A 21,517-nucleotide genomic window follows, 5' to 3' on the forward strand; every position below is an offset into this window, starting at 1 on the left:
TCTTTGGCACACACAGTTATGAGAGTTCTTAGGATGATATGAATTTTTATCTATCATGCCTGTTCACACCCCTGACATGATGTGCGCTGTTTGTACTTCCTTTGTACAGTTCTCTCTCTGCTGGCATACCATTACAAAAAAGTTTTTTCTGATGTTAAGATACAACATGGCAAAATAGCCTACAAAGAGAGTCATGCAGCAGTTCCTCCAGTGGAATGGTCCTGGAGCTATATGCCTATATGTCATATGATTGGTTTGCCATAAAGAGACTGTGGTACAGATGCAGGGTAGAGCAACCTACTATCCTTACTCTTTTAAGGGAGAGTGATCATTTTGCAAATGAACGTGTCCAGTGTGAAAGAAAGGTATCAGAGATTGGTGGGAACTCTAAACATTCATACGCAGCTGATCTACTAGAAAACACAGATGTTGTTTCTGTTCACAAAGGGGAATGAATGCACAGGTTAGACAAAATCTAGGAAAAAGAATGAAAAACAATGAAAAAGGAGAGAGAATAAGGAGGAGGATGATAATAATAATAATAATAATAATAATAACAACAACACCAACAACACCACTTCTTAAAAAAAAGGCAAATGCCAAGCTTCTTACTCTCTGAGAATCAGTAATTTCTGCCTTTGAGGATGCTGATTCTACAGGAGGAAAGCAAGCTCCACTGAGAAAATGGGGGGGGGGGGGGGTTTAGAACTCCTACATAAATAACAAAGAAACTATCAGAATCATATCTCTACAAATTGCCTCAAAGATTTTCTAAGTGATCTAGGAACAAAAAGTCAACTCCTGAATCATACTGTGGGATGAAAGGCGATATACGCAGAGCACATTTCCGTTCTTAATCATATATATAGGAACATCTGTCAGGATACACGTTTCAGCATTTGTCCTCCCTTCCCCCCCTTATGACTATTTTTCATTCAGTGAAACAGCGTAGACAGAGGACAGAAGTAACAAAAAAATTAATACAACCCACTACCAAATAAACGATTTGTGGTAAAAAAGGCCAGCATTTTAATAGAGGAAAAACCTAGTCCCATGCAAAATCCCAAGTGCACCTTCCCCCACAATCTTGGAGTTCAATAGTTCCTTCTTCTGCTTGCAGGACTCCTCTCCATCTCAATTTCACACTGGGAGCGGAGGGAGGAAGAATTAGGCTCTTTAGAATCACTTTCTATTATCATTTTATAAAGGGCAGAAATTCTTGCATAAATCATGCCACTTAAGCTCTCTTCTCCTTCCTTCTCCCCCAGCAATTGCTAGCTAAGGAAAAGAAAATCCACATCTCCTGCAAGAGAAGGCAGAAAGCAACAAATGCAAGCAAGCTCAAGGTCTTACCATACAGAGCACCACTGGTGTGAAATGTGCTACACATACCAAACCTCCACTTCAAAACCTTTTCACAAAGACCAATGCAGAGAAAAGAGTAATGGTGGCAGCAACTGGGTGTCTTCTGTTACAGATGAAAAAAATCAGCTCTGGATAGGTAGGTGCACACTGGTTGAAGAACCTTATTTACCCAAGTGCTCCACTCATGTCCTACCCATGGACACTGGGAGAGATTTTCTCTCCTCTGGACTGACAGCAGAAAAACGGTCTCCGCTTTGTGACCCTGTGAATCTTGGTCCTTTTCTTTAGAACTAGAAAATGAGAGCAATGCCTATGGATTTCCCAGCAGAGTCCTAAATAACCTAAATAACCTTCTGGGGTCCTCACATTAAAAAGTTTCTGAAATCCTGGGCTACAAAAACATGACTGATAAGTGAAAAAAGTACCATCTGAGATGTATAATGAATCAAACAATAAAAGCTAGAAGTTAAGTAGTGCCACTGGTCACAGAGAGACCCGAGTTGCCAAATCTATAAGCAATTCTACCACCAGAGCTTTTAATGTGGCAACTATAATTGACTTCTAAGCTTCCTCACAAGGTATAGTCTAAAAGCCATGTAGTCTTAGCATGAAAGAGATGCATCTTAAGCATCTCACACATGCATTTATTTAATGTATCTTTTAAAGTCAATCCTTAGCAAGTCAAATTTCTGGATAGCAATTACTGAGAAGCACAGGCTCCATAACTCTTTAAGTGCTAACACTGTTTTCTCACGCTTACAACACACAAACACACACTGGGTTGGATTTCAGCAAATTGTCTTTGCTTGGGACAAAAACCTGGGTTGCTTGGATTGATCCATTCATTCAAGCCATTCTTCATCTTTAAAGACTGCCATTTCTGGTGCAGCTCTGGTCCTGTGCAGAGCACTGTAATGCCTGCTTTTCACAGTGGTGAGCAGCCTCTTCCCGGCAGTCAACATAGGTGTTAGGACATGTGGATACCATTATCGCTCATCAAGCAGATTTCATTGAGAGATGTAGTGTTCTGTCTCATTAATGTAGCGCCCATTAGTCAAATAACTGAAACTTAACGTGATTTCTTTTGCTTCAGTGCAGTTTCCCAGTTACAGGGATAAGGAAGGTCTTGTCAAGGATCAAATCACCTGGATTTAAGTAGCAGCTCCAAGACTGTGGAAGGACCACTTGTTCTCTTTGCCTCAGCCTCTTCCAAAGGTAGAACAGGGAAAGCAGTACTCCCTTGTTTCAGAAACGTTAGTGGAATAAGTTCATCAATGCTTGTGATGCATTCATATACTAAGGAAGTGTCTGTGAAAAGTTCGCCAAACAATAAGCAAGGAACTGTCTCACTAACAAAAGTCAAACATTTTGAAGTATGAGACAACTTAAAGATTTAAGACCTCTTAAATTCTTTCTTCATGGATGAACTTAACATCTGGAAATACTTTCCTTATGCAGTACTTTAGTGTCCATCCCAGTTAAGCACTAAAGCCCTTGCTTTAGCCTGCGTTTAAGATTGAAGACATCAAAAGAACTACCCACATACCTGAAGAAAAGCAAACGCTTAACTGATCCACTGTATGGAGTCCTGGTCCTCATTCATAGGCTGTAGGCAACAGCCTGCAAAGTGTGGTTGGGAAGAAGTCTAGATGACAAATATACAACCCGGTTTAGGGATGATATCAGAACTCTGGTATGAAACCACGACACAATAATAACTGTCTTTAGGATATACTGTACAGTGAGGGTACATATTTAAAAGTGCTGCATCTCCACTGAGCACATAAACTTTGTTGGTTTTGCAGTGAAGCATTTTGGGGAAACCCCTGCCTTCACAATATTTCAAAACCAAACAGATCCTTTATACACTTTTTCTTCTTTTCCAAAGCACCGGTATAAGGCCATCACTACTGAAGGTAATACATAGCACATAATGGACCAAGGGTCTGATGGAGTATGGCAAATCAGTATTTGGCTGGAAACAGCTTCCATACACTGGAGTACAGACCGCCTTGGCAACAGTGTTTTCTCCTTTCTACTGTGTGTGAAGTGAGACCATACAAAAATAAATCATAAATAAAATATTGCATACGTTCATGCTGTAGGACATGAAAACAATTCTCCATAGCACTCCTCATATCTGCACTGACTAATCCTAATTCAAAAAAAATATGGTGGTCACATAGCTTTGGTGCCAGGGTTTGGAAAACCTTAAGAAACATGGAGGCAGAAGTCAGCTCTCCTGCCTGATCAGATACAGTATGTGAGCCATAACACTCATGTCATATGCACTTATTTAAGCATAACGAGCAGGGCCTCTGGCATCAGCATATTGCAGTGAGATGTAATAAGTGGTCTGCACTTCACACTGCGACGTTACTGACTGCTCCTATAGTGATAGACCAATATAAATTCAGTAGCTACCACAGCTACTGAAAATAGGAGGAGAAGAGCAAAACAGTGGCAGCCCATTCCAAGTGTAGCAACAGCATTTAAAATCCATCCTCGGAGTGGTTTTTCAGTAAATATGGAACCTGGAATTATTTACATTCTAACTAATTCCCTTAAAAATCCCTAAAAAGATTGTGTGCCTCATTTTCAGCTTCTTTAAAATTAGGATAATGCTGCATATGGAAGAGATTTATTTAAATTAGGCCTCACCTGCAAGGCGCTCTCTGTAGCTGGCACCTGGGAATAAGGGGAGAAGAAGAAAAATCCCTATAAAACACCTCTTTCCCCAAAAAAACATGGTCTCTTTAACCTAGCCAGACTTCAGATGAGTAATTCAAAACAAAAAGTGCTCATCCAAAAGCCTTCTATATCTACAATTCCTTCTACAAGTCAATTTCAGGCGCCAGGCAGCGTCAAAAAATTTGCAGAACCACATCATCACACATCCTCAATATACAAACAGCAAACAAGAGTAACTAAACAGGGAGGAATGAATTTCAACATTTCTTTAGGGTATACAAATTAACACAACTCAAAGCATGTACCCATTAAGTCAACCTCCTCTGCCACCTTCCCACTGTAACAACCTGTGTACAACATAGAGCAGGTGGCTAACTTGTTCTACAGCATTTAAGTTTCAACCACCGCTTAACACACCTTTGAACAAGCAATACAGAAGGGCCGGAGAGACACGTGACTGTTGCCCCCATGCTACAACACACCTGCTTGTTCTACTACCCTTCCCCATCCTCCCTGAAGCTCCCGTTTCTAAACGCACGCACTTGTCAGGAACAACTTTGCCATACAAACCGGAATGAAAACATTTCCCCTCAGCTGCATGGGTTCAACCAAAAACCCCTCGCTCTTCCTCGCTGTGCAACCACACACGAGAAGCAGAAACAACCCACCCTCCATGAGGAGTGGGAGATGCCTCTGTACGTTAAGCACCAATGCAAAAAAGTGCCTCAGCGTTTGGCAGCGAGAGCCCTGGAACACTGGTGCCGCGGCAACGATAGCATGCACTAATGCCACGTTTTTATTACAACTTGTGTGCACTTATCCGCACCGCACCGCTTTCAAAGGTTTCTGTGCCTGCAATGGCATACTGTTATTTTTTTAAACAGGCGTCGTTCTCCACAACTGTAAAATGGACTATGTGCTTGAAAGCAACCAAAAATTACACACCTTTCAAGATGGGACAAACAAGCGCCTCAGCCTCAAACACAGGGTAGAAATTGTGACAAGCAGTGTACTAAAGAAGGAACTTTATAGCTTGATGATTATACGTGACAATACAGAAGGACTCCTTTCTTCCAGTAACTGCCATTTGCATATTTTAAAAAAAGGTAATAAAAGTGACATAATAAAACAAAATGCTTAAAAATTAAACCAAAGTCATTTTTTTTTTCACTCAGATGTATAGAATGGTAAAGGAAAAATCATTTAAATCATTTCCTTAGTAATGCAAGTAATATTTAAATAGATTTAATAGTGCTGCTCCAAACCAATGAATTATGAGTTTAAAACCTATTAAAATGTAATGTTTTTTTCCTGAGCTGAGGGGAGAGAGATTTAAATCCACTGAATTTTAATATTTCAGCTCGAGCTGCAGGAGGTAGAGAAAGTCCAAATGAACTATTCCATCAGCACCATTCAAGCATGAACGTTTTAATCAGTTTTACTTCCTTGGAGTTCTCCAAGACAGTTTACGCTGTCATTCTGAAAGCACTTAACACAGAGGGTGTGAAAAACCACCAAGGCTTGTTATTGCCTTCACAATTGATGGCAAATAATTTTGCAGACTTCCTATCATTAAAATGTCACTGCTAAAAATTGAGGTTCAGCATTTCTTGTGCTAAACTGCGTTTTCTTTGAACACCATCACATACCTGTTCTTAAGTTTTTGGTACATGTACCTCTCTCCATGTGATAAACAGGCACACAAGCAGTAGCCTCCATTTCTGCTTTACTACCCACCTGCAGTTGAAAACTGACTATGTTAAACAGAGGGGGGAAAAAAAAACAAAGCTCTGATAAAATTCTTATAAAGTTACAAGTTAATTCCCTGGTTCCCTTATTAAAACGTAACCACATTCACACAGCATGTTCCGATTATATAGTATAATGGATTTTAAAAAAACAAAAAGAAACCCAAAAAACCAAAAAAGACCCAAAACCATTTTAAGAGAGTTAGAAGACTCAATTTAATAATACAGGAAATGAAAACATCATTCCTAATTAGATCGTATTACTGATTTAAGGCTACAATTTGTGTGTTGTTCCAACAGTGTGATCTTGCAGATTCTAATTTAAAAACACAGCAGCTATGACACATGACAAGATCAACTGGACACATCACACTGCTCATCCCGATACACCCAAGCTGGAAGGGAGCTCCGGATGCGCACTACAAATTGCTCCGAGCAAGAATGCTGTACTGTACCGTCCATGGCAAACACCAGATGCAGAGTCTGGATGCCTGCAGATTTACAGTCCTCCCGCAGCATGCTCATGACACCTAGTTTTGGTTTAGTTTTTCTCCCTGCATCTCTCCAGAAGATAGATGATATTTAACTTGTTTCAGCCCGTCAACAGTTTTAAACTGAACATGACCTGTGAAAGAAGTCATTATAACTGTGTTTCATTCCATTAAACACAACTAGTTTATTGTCAGGAGAACAAGCAGTCTCTCCAGGTTCCAGGCTCACTTCAGTATTTTGCATTTAAACTGCACGGATCAGTGACTTGGTTCATTTACCAATGAAGATAGAATAATATTGCAAAGTTAAAAGGTGCTTCATCAGATTCCATTAAATCAGAGCACATTCATACAAAAATATATACATGTGAAACACAAAGAGAGACATGATTTGTGCACATTTGATTCTTTTCTTATGCCATCCTCCATTCTGGTAAAATTAATTTTAAACTCAAACCCAGGGTTCCTCTGTTCGAACGAAAAGGGTTTAGCATGAGTGAGGTGAACTGAATAGGGCCCCCCAAAGCACAGAGGAACTTAAGCTACAGTTGTATTTCAAAAACTCAAAATACTGCTTCTGTCTTTGTCTGATACAGAGCTCAATGGGTAACTAAAAGATGTATTTTTAAAAACTGTAATGAACAAATGAACTTCAGAAGCTTTTAAAATATCACAGGGTTAAAAGAACACAAACTCTGTCAGACTTAGCAAATGGCAAAATAAGACAACATATTTAGAGATATAGAAAAGCCATGATTTCTAATTCTGTTCTTTGTTTTATTTTTATTGGTATTCACTTTACAAAGTATGACGAGCTTTTTTTAGTCCCATGCTACATTTTCAGACTCTAAATCTCCCTAAGTGCAGACATAACTTTATTGTGGGTATTCATGCAACTAGAACTTAAGCTTTTTTGGTAACTTGCTATCCTATTTATTCCATTTTTTTAAAATGAATCTCTCAAAAGACTGGATTAGATTATTTCTCTTTAAACCTGATGAACACGAAATTTTCAGTCCATATTGCTCCTGTTTCTCTATAAGTAAAGAGAGGGCCACACAGCATTTCCAAAGTCAATGTAAAACAGGAGAGTAAAAAAAGGCAGTAAAGCAAGGTAAAAAACAGTCTTGTGAGGGAGGTGAGAGCTGTCCCTTTTAACGCACAAAACCAAAATTCAAATATTATGAAAATCTGAGGCAATAGAATTTCAACTGACTTGAAGAGATAAATTCAGACAGCAACAAACAAAAGGGAAAATTTACTTCTGTCTGGTGGGGGAAGACCAACAAAACTTACTGCCAGGCTCCCAGACAAGTGTCTAGTCTGTTTATATTTATTCTGTGTGTTTAGTGGTTCATGAAAGCAGGACAAACTCAAATAATGAGTGCAATAGCCAGTATCTATAACATCACATGTTCTACATCAATCAACGTATTCTTTACTAGAAAGCGAATTGCTTTTTGCAGTTTCCGTAATACATACAAAGGTGAATGGCAAAAATGTACACAAATAGACTGTGAAGTATTCATATGCATGCATGTGCACGTACACACACGCAAAACGGTACGTGCACATATACACACTCGCTACATACATACATGCAGCACACACATATAAAAACTTCTTTTAACAAAGAAGCCAACCTTTAGCTACTTACTTTATGCAAAGAATGTTAATATAAGGCAATATTTTTGGTGAGGTAATGAAAACTAATTGGGAAATTATTCATCTCCCACTCTCCCCACTGGAGCGTAAAAGACGTACAACAAATGTTATTCATGATTCTACACGACTCGCTCCAATTCACCTCCTTCTTTCTAACGGGCACTTCAGAGGAAATAAAGGTTACTCTTTTCCATTTATATCTTCTAATTGACTACTGGTGTTTTCTTGTGGTCAGAGGGATACAAAATAGAGTTAGAAACAGCTTATTAAAAACAAGCTACAATCAGACCGCTGCTCTACACTACCGTCAGCAATGATCAGAGAGTCCTGATTTCCTTGTTAAAAGACAGAGGCATAATTGAAGCAATATCTTCACTTCAGATTGATTATTCGGCGACCCTTATCCACATCTTCACTCAGCAATTTGAATTTTAATGAAAGTAAATGGAATAATTAGCATTTCAAAGTGTGTTTGATACACTGAATAAAAAAAGGAAAAGACTTTTATGTATAATCTATACACAAAAGAAAAAGCATTTGGGAGGGCGCAGAAGATGGGAAGTACAGTTGTAGTGTCTTCATTAGAATAACTTAAACAACTGCTTGCACCAACTGCATAATTATACATGTGAATAATGTGCTATTAAGCTATGACTTCTCACCTTTATTTTATGTAGTGTGAACAGCCATGGCTTTCGTTGTTATGCCTTTCCTCTCCAGCTGTAAAATGTAAACACTGTGGCTGCCCACACCCATAAAACGTTGCAGGACTGCTATACTGGGCTAATACCGCTAGCAGTAAAGCTTTTACAAGAGGGGCTCCACACACCCGTATTTTTAGATGACTGGGAGCAGGGAGCCTATGAGCGCACTGGTGACAAGTCATTTTGCCATCGATTTTGGTTGGTTTTTTGTTTGTTTTTAAAAGAAAAGTAACAGCTATTCTTTTAATGTAAAAATAAAAAGTGTGGTGAATATTCACAGTCTTGGGCCACCACCCAGGCAAAAACAGATACCGACCCAGCTTCGGGGAATGGATACAACACAGACATTAATTACCCCATTAGTCTTCTCGGCACAGTGCAAGCAAAAGTTTTCAGGTAGTAACCAGCTGTTACGAAGATCAAGCTACTGGACTTCACTACTGCACACAACTTTTGCCCACCCAATGGAAATGAGTTCATACAAGAGAGAAAGAAAAAGAAAAGCTATTTATAAACACTATTAGAGCTAAAACGGAAAGACCACATACCCCAATGATTGCGTTCAGTTCTGCCATGGTCACTTGCTTGGCACGCTCCACAGCCTGCACCACTTGTTGCTGGTGCTATAAATGAAGATCAGAAACAAAATAAAATTACTTGTTTTCTAAATTATTAAGCACAGATTCTTCCTTTTATCTTTTTTCTTTGCTTTTCAAACACATGCAGGGCTTGAAATAACTGTTCTCTAACAGACAGTCACATCCTGTGTTGATCTGCAAGAGTATCAGGTAAGGGGACAATTTTATTTATGCCATTACTTGCCAGGAATTACAACCTTGCTCCCCAAAAGAGCTATTTTACAACCTGGCTAAACAGGGAACTGTCTTCCTTTTGTTCATCAGCACAGTGTGCGTTTGAATTTACATGTCAACTTAAAATGCAAGCCATTTTCCTTACAGTCACGGAAACTTTTTTGTTTAAAAAAAAAAAAAGGCATACTGAAAAAGAAAGGTATGTATTTTCAACAAGCACATGGCACCCACATCACTGAAAGATATACAGATTCTCCTTCTTGGTACATTTCAAAGCAACTCAACCGTAAGAAAGAAATTTAAAATGCCATTCACAATTCTGTCAAACACGTGAAAGAGAACTAATTATTTCAATCCCCAACACGTAAATTTTAATAGCTTTAAGAAGTCCATCAAAAACACATGGTCTAATTAACAACACAGTTTACAAGCTTCAGTGGTTATATTATCTCAGTTTGAGTGATACTGTACTCCTGCAGTAAATTCAAAATTGCTGTATGCTGAAACTTGATTGATATTTATTTGAAAACATCAACTACAAATAAAATAAGCTCCTCATCTTGCAACCAGATCTGTGCCTGTTCAAAGCTCCACCAGTGGCAAGTTCATCTGCACAGGCAGCCTTGCAGGATCAGGATTACATGTGACAAAGTGGTGCAAGAGCGGGTCAGGGAGAACTGCAACTAGGTTGTGCAATCTGCACTGGGAGTGAGTCATCATTGATTTACAGCCACAGGTTGAACATGAAGAGGAGTGAGCTCTTGCTTACCTCGAGAGGTGCTGAAACTGTAATGATGAAACATCAGCTCTGTATCGAAACCAACATCTAGACGTTCTTTGGTGCAAAGTTTAAGGAAAGAGCTGAGAGCATCTCTTTAAAGCCTCCAGTTTGCCCCCATGGCTGTGTATACAGGCAGAGCTGAGCCAAGGTACAGCCCACGCAGCATCACCTCCTGTGTGTCCTTACCAAGGGCAGAAAGCTGCATAAAATAAGGTGGGGACCCAGATCCTCAAGGCCTCTTCCAACACAAGGGTAGGTAAAGAGTATCAGAAAGACTCCCCAGGCAGCACCCTGAGTCCCGCTGGGAGATGGGGCCGTGAGGAAGGGCTCCGCTACCTCAGGGGCTTGGCAGTCTCACATTTGCCGGTTCTCAGTGCAACGCACAAACAAAAATGACATTTTCACTTATAAACTCTCTCCCATAAAAGCCCTCAGGGTGAGGAAAAGCAAGCCTAAAAATCCACCTGTAACTGTAAGAAATGCAGACCTCAACTACGAAAAATGTATAAATGCAAATAATGAAGGAGGTAATTTAGAAATACTCCTGGAAGGAAGAAAATGGTTTGAAGGTTTGTTTGTTTTCAAGCAAAGAAGAATTAAATGAAGGAAATGCCAGGAGAGCAAATAACATACTGCTGCAAACAGAATCACAGCAGTCCCATTTAGAGTTTTGTAAAGCTGCAGTGCTAACATAAACTAAATCTGTCACTTATAAGTAGACAACGTAAAGAACAAAAAGCAGGCCGAACATGAGCAAATGTGTTCTTGGCATTCAGAAAAAAAAATTTAAAATGCAGTGGTGTATCACCATCACAGATAACCAGTAAAAAGGAAATTATGATAGTCAGGCCTCAAGTTCCTGACAATGTGTTATCATCTCCAGGTCATCACATGTTAAGGACAGGTAGAGCTTTCATCAATTATGTAGCTGAAAGCCCGGTGACACGTGGCTTTATAAGACAACAGGATGATCATAAAAATTATACCACCATTTTCTGGTGGAGGTCAGCCACACCAAAAATGGATCACAGCATTTTTGATCAAGTCATTAAAAAAAACCTAAAGAAAAATGGGTTTTAAAAATCTTTTAAATTATTAAAAAAAAAAAAAAAAGAGCCTGTGAAGACATAGTGCAAGTACTCTTGAAGAAATAATTTAAAAGCGTAGGACCTCTTCTATGGAAGGAATTCAAATAAATCTATTCTCTCCTAAATATAATTATCAGAGTAGAAAAATAAAAATGGGTCATATTAATAAGTAGAGGAAAACATTTCTTACAAAGTCCAGTCAGTATCTTCAGTTTTCCAATGTCAACTTATTATAACAGGCTTCTTTTTTAGGTACTACCTGAGTAGGTGAAACTAAAGGTAACACATCATTTAGTAAGCATATCTCCATAAATAAGTACTCTAGAAGCAAAAACTTGTAAAGAATGATCACTATCATACAGTATCATGTACCAATGTACATTTCTCAATATTTGTAAGCAGGAGAGTGCCAAAATGAAGAGAGAATGGGGGGAAGGGGAAATCAAAACCAAAACTAAATCAGACAACCGAAAAGAGCCAAAGAGAAGAACCTACAACCCTGCTTCTTTCAGAATCAGAGGACTGTGTTAAAGATTAGGATTTATCACAAAGTATGTGGCCGTGCCTCTTCGGTACACGCAATCAGTTTGTGTGATGACAATTACACTTGCCCTTCACAGTTACAAAAGTACACGCCCAGAAAGTGATTTCTAAGTCTCAACCTACTTCCCCTTTTTATGACGGGAGACCTCGATGACAAGGATATAGGCAAGTCTGAATAAAAACTCTCTTCACCACAACCCTGAAACAAAGCACTAGGAAAAACAAAATTCACAGCATTAGAAACCATTAATCTAGATCAATGATGAGACTGTCATCTGCAAAAAGGAAGTTCCTAGTCCCCACACAATAATGTTTATGCATTTTGCATGAGAGAATCAAGGTCTGTACGAGCAGTGCTGAGAATGTTATCTTCTTTTCTTCCAGAGGAGCATCCTGCCCATCACCGGGCTACAGAAATATCGTCCTTCTAATTTATGCTGGTTTGGCCCTGAATTTTGTGTTCTTGGATGAATATCTTAGTTTCATCACTGGAGAGATGATGTCCTTCCTCCTCTCAAACTTACAAAAAATTATGTAGGGGTTGGGTCACTCTCTTGTGTGAAGGAAAATGGAGACAAAGCTACTGAGGTGAAATTGTTGAGGTTGAAGAAAGTGGAGGAGTACTCTAAGACAGATGCTAACTTCCTAGGTTGTGTTTCTGAAAGAAAATGGGCATAACCTTGAACATGACTGGTAACATGCTTTGTACTTACGGCTACTTGGGTGTATTGGTGTGCTCTGAGCATGTCTAGCAAACAGAGCCCATAGGCAAAGGAATGCTCAGTCTGGGAATTAAAAAACAGACTTAGGCATGAGATAGGCCACAAGATGCCCAATGAATACTCAGTAGCAGAATGTTAGGTATCTACGTAATTTTTCCATCAAAAGTTTGTATGCCCTTAGCTCTTCAGATTCTAATGAGAGGGAATATTTTAAGTGAAGATTTTCTGGAAAAGGGACATCCCAACTTTCTGAGTATTGAGGTTTATGGTCATCTTTGCTTTCCTACCATTTCCTAGGCAATGCTTTTTGCACTGAGGTAAAGAAAAGGACCTAGCTCTTGGTTTGTATATATGAGCATTCAATTCCAATACCTATTTACTTAAATCCTGTTCCCAGGGCCACGGGCAGGAGAAGAAAAAGCTTCTGAGGGACCTACAGAAAGCCGTCCTGAAAACATCAAAGTTACTGTAGAAATTACTCCAATTGTCATCCAGGTTTTGGAAAAATAAGTCAACACCACAAGAGTTCGAATTATTTCCTTTCCTTTACAGCAAACATACGAAGAATGGCTCTGAGGAACATTTGGAAAAAACATTATTTCATTCCCAGGTGAGAGGAAGAGCAGGTGGAGGGGTAGAATAGCAAAATCTCACTTCATGATTTCTGCTGGAAAGCACTATAAGACAGAAATTCCCTAAGCAGCCACACAAGGCATCCTTCATTGATTCTAACAGGTTTGGGATCAAGCCTTCATAGAGAGGAGAAAACCCATGGGCCTTGTAACGCTGAACCTAAATTAGGTATGGTAGAGACAATTAAAACTCTCCTATTGCTAGCTGCTTTAACATTGATTTAATCTGCAGTGGTATAGTATGCAAAGGACCCAAAATAGATGGTCTGTAATTAGCCTCTCCATCACTTCCACCTCATTGCAGCAACCAAGCAGACTCCCGCTTAGCTCCCCAAAACCCCACGGGGGGCCTGCCTCAAGTGACCCCCGGGCTACTTCCAGTCACAGACACAAACCACACACCCCAGTGGATAAAGACACAGGAAAGCAGAGTCACCCCGTGGCGCAGCAGAGCGCTGCGCAGGGTTTGAAGAGCCCACTGGCTGCTCCCACTGGCATTTCTGAACCCAGGGCGGGCGGGGGGCTTCATGTTACCGACTGCAGCTCCAGTGACGGGTGAAGATCTCTACAAGCAGAGAAGCCCAACCGGGCTCCGGGGACCCCCTGCAACCCAAAACCAAGGTGAGGGTCAGGGAGCCCAGTGGCCCGCTGAGTGGGACAGCAGCTGGCTGGCCCAGCCCACGCAGGTACCCAAGGATGGACGGCTCCAGTGCTTACCGCGTGCTTGAACGCCTTTTCCGGCCGGCGTGCCTGTAGCAAGCAGCGTTATGTTAAAACCAAGCAGTACACATTAACCTGCCCATCAAGTGATCACATAGCGATATACAGCCAAGTAAAAACAGCAACAACAAAAAAAGGGTTACTTTTTTCCCAACCAAACACAGACACAGGGTTGCAGCTTTCACACACATTTAATGCTAGCCTTCCTCTGTGCACACAAGCAAATGACAGACCCATTTTCTTCAGTTATGGGAAAACAGTATTTTGCATTGCATTTAACAGGCCAGACCAATGAACTCAGTACCCTGCCCCACCTGTCACGCAGACTAGTATCGTTTCTCCTTTTTAACTTCTTCCCTGTCTCTTCTCTTCAGCCCTTTTTGCTTTCTGTAATGAGCAGTGTGTCTGCACTTGCTTTGTGTTGGAAAATCACCTCCTTTCAGTCTCATGGTGGGTAGCAACAACAGAGACCACAAGAAGGATGTAGGCTTCTTCACCATCACATTGTCTCGCCACACTGTCTTGTCACCTAGCCCTGGCTCCTGCACAGGCATTGCAGCATGGTGGAAAACACCTGGGCTTTTTATACCATGTCAGAGCTCCCCGCGGCTCCCAAAGACAGGGGAGCCGTGCTGACAGCAACCGAGTGGCCGAAATTCCCCCTGGCGCACATGCACAGATGCTGGTGTTAAAAACACCTAGTTCCAGCCTGTCTCCAGCACCGCCAACAACTTCCAAAGCAAAACTCACTGAACAATTCACTTTGCAGAAGCAAGCGGGCTCTGCTATGTTTTATTTATATTATTTTGTTGTTGTATTATCTGTTTAGAGGGAGTACAGACCAGCTCTTGCTTAAGAACTGCAGCAGTGCCATTCTGAAAAGCCCGATCTAGAGACGGCATAATGAGACGAGGCTGCGACAAAAACACTAGTGAGAACCGGAGCACAAACACACATTTACCATGGAGTACAGCACACTCTGGAAAACTAAAATGGACCAGCAGGGTCACTGCATCCAGGCACTGTAACTCAGACAAGATATAATAACCACTTCACAAGAACATTATTAGCAATATATGCATAAATTGCTAATAAGATGCCTTCCTTGGCACAAGGATTACAGATATCTGACAGCTTCCTTGTACTCACTGTTTCAGCTCTAGTCCGGGGCAAATCTAAGATGGAGGAAAAGAATTTTGTCTTCTCAGCCTCTCACATCTCATACCAACAACTACTTCCTTTTGAACAGCATGTAAGGACTCCTGTCCTGCTTCTGTGTAATGGATCTCACACTCTTCATCCAAATTTACTGAACTTTAGAAGCACCTCTAGGGAATGTATGTACAGAGGAGAGCAAGCACATTATGGTCCATACCTATCTTGTAAAAGGAAAACCATCAACTAATATTAAAGTGTCTGAAAGGAAAAGCCTGCATGCAGCATTTCCTTTTTGTATGTTTGTTTGCACGTATGCATGCCAGTGCTTGGCCTTTTATTGTACTTCTAAGTATATTTGACCACCTTATCGTGCATGGGGAACTGAAGATCCCTGTTAAAGAGCAATCCTTCTAGCTTGTTATTAGCTAGTTCACTGGCAGTTGGAACAGACAGTGCACCTTCCAAAAAAGTTTATTACAGCCTCCTCCAGCCTACGTAATGCTTCCATGCAAGTTGACAGCGGACAATACCGTGAACATTTGTCTGGCTTCTCGAGCAGCTTTTGCAGGTTGTGCTGAGCTCCAGGTTGCTACAACTACATCATTAGCTGTAAATCAGCCAACTTGCGTGTGTCTCATTAATATAAACACAGTCAATATTTACTCAAAGGAAAGTAACCATGATATATGAGTATCTCCAGCCATACTGAACAAATACCACTATCCAGCACATGAGGTCGTTCAGCACTTGATAGCCCACAGGGTCCCACAACGATAGCCACAGGTTGCAGCCAGCCACACACACCACCTGGACGAGACAGGAACCAGCCCCAACTTGAAAGCCACAGGGTTGTGCAAGTGTCACACTGTGCTGCAGCTGATAAATTCGGTTGAGAAGGAGCGTAAATTAGCAGAGGCATGATCTACGGCTTTAGACCCAAAATGAATTGCATCTTACTGGCTAGATCATTCAATAATGTGAATATCGAACTATCTATACCAGCTGCAGCAGATCAAAATTAACTGAGTGCTAACAACCTTCAAGTATTTACCTTGCAAGCATCCCTTCACCTTATGCAATAGGAACTACTTTGAGCACACTGGTATCTCACATCATCACAGGGAGGTGGAAAATGACTGTTGCAACACAGGAAGCCTGCAACCACAGCAGAAATTGAACACACATCACCCCTGAGGTCCATCTCATGCCTCGACCACAAAGTCACTCTTTCCTATCAAAATGGGAAGCTCGTATATCTTGGTGCTGTTTGTTAGTCTGCCTACGTTGGAGTCAATGTAAAAACAAGGTACCACTTGACTGCGTATTTAGGCAGGTTAGGAACTTTATATTCAATATATGCTTAGATGATGTACAGCACAGTAAAACTGACTGAAGCCTGGAGAACTTCCTGAATACTTTACTGGATTGCCCCCTGAAACAAAGCATGCACTAGTACACAGTAGGGTGATGTATTATAATTGCATCCTTTTCACGAGATCTCTAGCGATTTTGGCTACAATTTCTTACTTCTAAGTGAGTTATCACAAGCCATTGATTCCTTACAAAGTTAACAAGCAATAAGACAAGTTAACCTGGTGCTATTATGAGGCAATAATGTTGCCATCAGTGCATGTAACCACTGTATTTTGTTCATTTTTCCCTCAGGCACAATACAAAGGAGCCTGATCACATTTTTCAGCCACTATTCCACAATTAGACTGTATGCAAAATGCATAAACAGCAAAAGAGCACTGCAATTCAATTCTCTGTTAATCTAGATGATGAAATAAAGAGGCTTCCATTAAGACACTCACTTTTTAAAGACACAAATTAGAAACCAAGACTAGCAGAATACTCAAATCTGGAGATCAGTTCTCTTTTGCCTCATCAGCATAGGCCAATATAAACTGATTTAAATAAGTGTTTCTACTAACAGAGGTCAAACAATTACCAAGATTTTCCTAACCCCAGTATGAAAACTATCACAGTCAGTGGCACTGTCAAGACACGTGAAAAGTTTTTTTGTGCTTCCCCTTTCAATCCCTCTCTGCTGCCTAGTCCCCCTCCCCTCTTGCTAGGTGAGCTAAAAAGAACACTTGCCTCCAAGCAAGACAAATATGTACACTGGCTTTTTGGAAGTGCTGCCTTTTGTCTTTGTCAATGCACGTAAAAACACTGAAGTTATGAACTTTTTTTGACCTCTTCATCTTCTCTGTAGCCCAAAGAGCTTTGACACCATGCAACATGCACAGAGAAGGAGCTGTTGGTAAATGAGACGTGCAAACAGGTGAAGGAAACTTTATGGGCCACAGATTTAAGAAGCAGAGGCTCACTAGCACTGAAGCTGTACGAGAGCCTGTTTTCAGATCTAAAACTGCTTACCTCAAAGCTCTGATATAAAGCCTAACAAAGTAAACAGCAGTCATTAAGCACACTGACACTGGTGCACTTAGCCTTCTCTGGGTGGTACTGTACTCATGACAGAAGCGGGACAATATCATTTTCTAAATTTACATTCTGGATCATCTCAGTTGTCTACCTACATAGTTCTTAGCACTAGCATATTAATGACAAGCTACTGCAATGGCTAAGTCCAGAATTACTTTAAAATTACTCTCTGTGCCTAGCTTGATGGACAGGAGATTGTTAAACAGTGATCATGGCCCTTGGCTCATAGTTTCCAAGTTACTGCATGTGAGCACCACATGGGAGATTCTCCTCAGTGGAAGAAAAGAAGGAAGTACAATGCAGCCTTCACAGTGCCTCCTCCCTCTAAGGCAGGGACTTAAAATGTACCAGTACCAACTTTCCAGAGAATGCCTTCAGGGTGATTTAGCTCCAGGGACAGGAGAGCATGATGCGTATGGAGCAGAGAAAAAAGAGAGAGCCTGCGCTCACCTGAGGGGGACGCTACTAACATCAAAGCTCAAAAACCTACAGCCTTTTTTTTTTTCTTTTTTTTTTTCCTCAATTGCACATAAGCATATAGAGGGGGTGGACGCTAGGATTTCCTAAATCAAAGGCCAAAATCTATCAGTCACTGTGAATCAAACACAGCTTTCTTCAAATATATTCTAAGCCCATGTAATCCCTTTGCTTGTCTAATTGGCAAGAAAACACCTACTCCAAGAAAGCACATGGGCGGGGTTTGTGGAAGCAGAGCAAGCAGAGCAGTGTGACTTACTTGTGTATGGTAATAAAGTTTTGTTTAGCATTTCAGCTGAAAATAGCAGTACCAGTACCAGCAGTAGTATACTGGTACAAAGTTTCTAAACACAGTATCTCATACTCTAGAGAAGATGTCTCTGTCGTGGAAATGCTGATCCCATGTCTTTGCCAAGATCACAGCTTTGCCTGCCAAGTACTCACCCCTGCCTTTGTTTCAAAATCGTGTCATTTTAGTGCTCACTTTAGCATAAGTATGAATCAGCTTTACACCTCGTTTTTACATGCTGTGCTATTTCTGCACAGCAAATAAAACCCCGTAACTAGATGTACAGAGATTCTGTAGCAGTCAAAGCACAAAATCAACAGCTACTCATTTTAGATCCATGCAGGACTTGAATTCTGGTCCCCCAGCGATGTAACTAGATCATTACACATCATTTAGTTTCCACAAATCCATCTTTTTAAGCAGAGAGTACAGCGGCGCTCATGAACATTGTCAGGTTCTAGTTTTGATAGCGTTATTCTCATTTCAAACACACACGGATGCACACACGTGTGCACACACACAGCGCATTAGCTGAATGCTAATATTGAGCACACAGCCTCTCGTTTGCAGCAGGATGAGCAGCTCTCTTGAACAGCAACAGCACTTTATGGAACAACTGAAAAGGTGGGAGAAAGACTCGCAGCGTGTTCTCAGGCACGATGTTTTACGGATGCAATGCACATAAATACTCCTTCCAGCTTTGACTTCTCAGCTACCGATTCTACTGAAATGAAACCATGCGTTAAATAGACGCATGCCAGCCTGCGCCAGCAGACCCCAGTCTCCCGCCCTTTTCCTCCAGCGGGGTGGGCAGGGGAAGCCGTTACGCACCCAAGGTCTCCTTTCATGAACCACGCTTTCATTTTACTTCACACATGCCTGTGGCTCCAAGGCTCCCTCGCTAGCTCCCACCAACTCCCCCAAATCCCAGTGCCCCTCAAAGTATCTACAATGCACTCAAGATAATACCAGCAAATCATAATTTGGAGAAAATTAGTGCTTAGAGAAATTAGCTCACAGCGAATTTCAATCTTCTGTCTATATTCCCCAAATACACAGAAAACATAAAAGGATTTAAGGTAATAAGTAATCTGGGATGCAGAGAGAAAATAGGCAGAAAAAAGCTGCCTAGTGTTGAACATCACTAGTCAGTATACCAAAATAGAAGTTTCTGCCGAACTTTAATGCCTGCTGCCAAGAATGTAGCACAAATCATGCCTTTCTACCATTTTTGCAAGCTATCCTCTGATTTCAGACCACCAGTCGTAATTGTGAGAAAAACTGCACTGTACATGAGAGCAAAATATTTAAACAACTAAAATTTTGCTTAGCACATTACAACATGTTCCATTTCATAAATGTATTTAAATTATATTATAATGGACTTGGAGAAGATAATGAAGTTACAGTGGTAACAGGACAGTAGAAAGTCATCTACAAGCACCAAGAGATTCATAAAGAAACAGTCTCAACACAAAGTCCCACTTTTGTAATAGATATGATGAGGCAATCGTTTAGATCAGCACCAGTACGAATGACTACCTACCTCTTGGGACAGGAAGGGAATGACTTGTGCACATATAGCGTTCAGCCTCTTGACAATTTCTGCCTGCAAGTGACAAGAAGAAAGAAGTTCAATTATGTAAATTCTCAGATGCAATGGTCACCCATGAACACAGAAGATACGTTTGTTTGGTTTTTTTCATCTCTAGTCATCCTCTGGCCAGGACAGATTATCAAAATAACAAAAGTATTTGGACACCAATTCAACAATACCTAGGAAGCTAATCATTTCTGGCTAAAAAGTTTTCCTTAAAAAACACAGTTTAGAACTGACACAAAGAAAAGTTAATTCTGATTATGCAATCAAAGGCATTTGAAGAAAAAATCTTCAGTAACAAAAAAGATAAACAAAATACTATGTATCGAACTAAACTCTCCCCTAAGAGGCAAAAAGAAGGATCATTTCAAATTACAACAATGCCATTGTAAGCAAAGGGAACAAATAAACCAATTACTTCTATACTAATACTGTATATCATGACAACATTAGCAACACAACATACAACTTCACTGATAATTATTCAACCACATATTTCAGAAAGGGATACTGCAGTCTTGTATCATATTTACGCTGTTATCAAACCCGAGGTTAATAGTAGTTACTTTCATGTTGCAATTGTGATCAGAAATGGATAATATACAATGTTTTATTTCCATACTGGAGATCAATTCTTACTCTGTGTATTTAATCTGCAAATCTCAGTAGAGACGGTGGAGATTTGGAGAGATAACACAAAAATTACAGCTCCAGAAACAGAATACTGAACGCCACATAGACTTTCTTACAATAAATCATAACTTTCTTATAATAAATTGTAACCAGGGTCAGTTCCTCTTTACATGGTAGGTCAGAATGCTCTTCCTCTTGCAAAGTCACTAACCGTATGACAAAGACTCACAAACTTGTGCAATTTAGGCTTCCTTCTTTTAACAGCAACCCTTCCAGCCTTTTTGCTACAGTCTTTTAAATTGTGAACGCTTAGAAGAGAACCTATAGAACAGAAAGGCTCGGAACTAGCAGTAAAAAAGTCAGAAGCACATATAAAATAAATCTGGTATCAAGGAATATTACAGTTACACAGCTACGTAACCAGAAGACATGGTACACTAGAGGTAAGGGTACATGTGAAACGAACTCTGCCCCCTTGTGCATACTGTGATACATTCGAGTTAACACATGCTACTTTGCAATACAATTTCTTCATTCCTCTGAAATCCATCTGAACTCCTGTAGGTTATTTATACAGCTATTTCTATGTTACACTGTCCCAGTGTCTTCTCACCAGTCTTCATTGTTTATGTAAGTCCTCATCTCATTAAAGTTATGCATTTTAATACATTTTTTACATTCACCTACTCCACCTTTTCTGTTTATTCCCCAGCATAGGTACCTTAAAGGACACTTGAGAATATGTTCTGTTCACCACAAACCTAAACTACCTGCTAATTTCAAAGGTCTATATGTGCCTATAATATCAGACATCCCACAATGTAAAACTTAAATACCCCTTTAAATAGACAGTGTTCACTATACTGATTGGCACAGAGATTTACGAACTGTTTGTTACACAGAGCAGTACAGGGAGCGACAAGATGTGTGCATCTAAGCTTCAGCCAGAG

The 21,517-nt window shown here is 40.4% G+C and overlaps 1 protein-coding gene across 1 annotated transcript in view; it reads right to left on the minus strand.

Moving 5' to 3' along the window:
• Positions 1 to 21,517, minus strand: part of LOC103903972 (transducin-like enhancer protein 4) — a 100,103-nt gene that overhangs the window by 49,178 nt on the left and 29,408 nt on the right. Inside the window, exons 4-5 of the mRNA XM_009285292.1 lie at positions 19,881 to 19,943; positions 9,213 to 9,287 (exon numbers count right to left, since the gene is read on the minus strand). Of these exons, the coding sequence (XP_009283567.1) occupies positions 9,213 to 9,287; positions 19,881 to 19,943 (138 nt within the window). The remainder of the gene's footprint in view (positions 1 to 9,212; positions 9,288 to 19,880; positions 19,944 to 21,517) is intronic.

The sequence above is a fragment of the Aptenodytes forsteri genome, unplaced genomic scaffold (genome assembly GCF_000699145.1).
Source record: "Aptenodytes forsteri isolate BGI_AS27 unplaced genomic scaffold, ASM69914v1 Scaffold151, whole genome shotgun sequence".
Lineage (NCBI taxonomy): Eukaryota > Metazoa > Chordata > Aves > Sphenisciformes > Spheniscidae > Aptenodytes > Aptenodytes forsteri.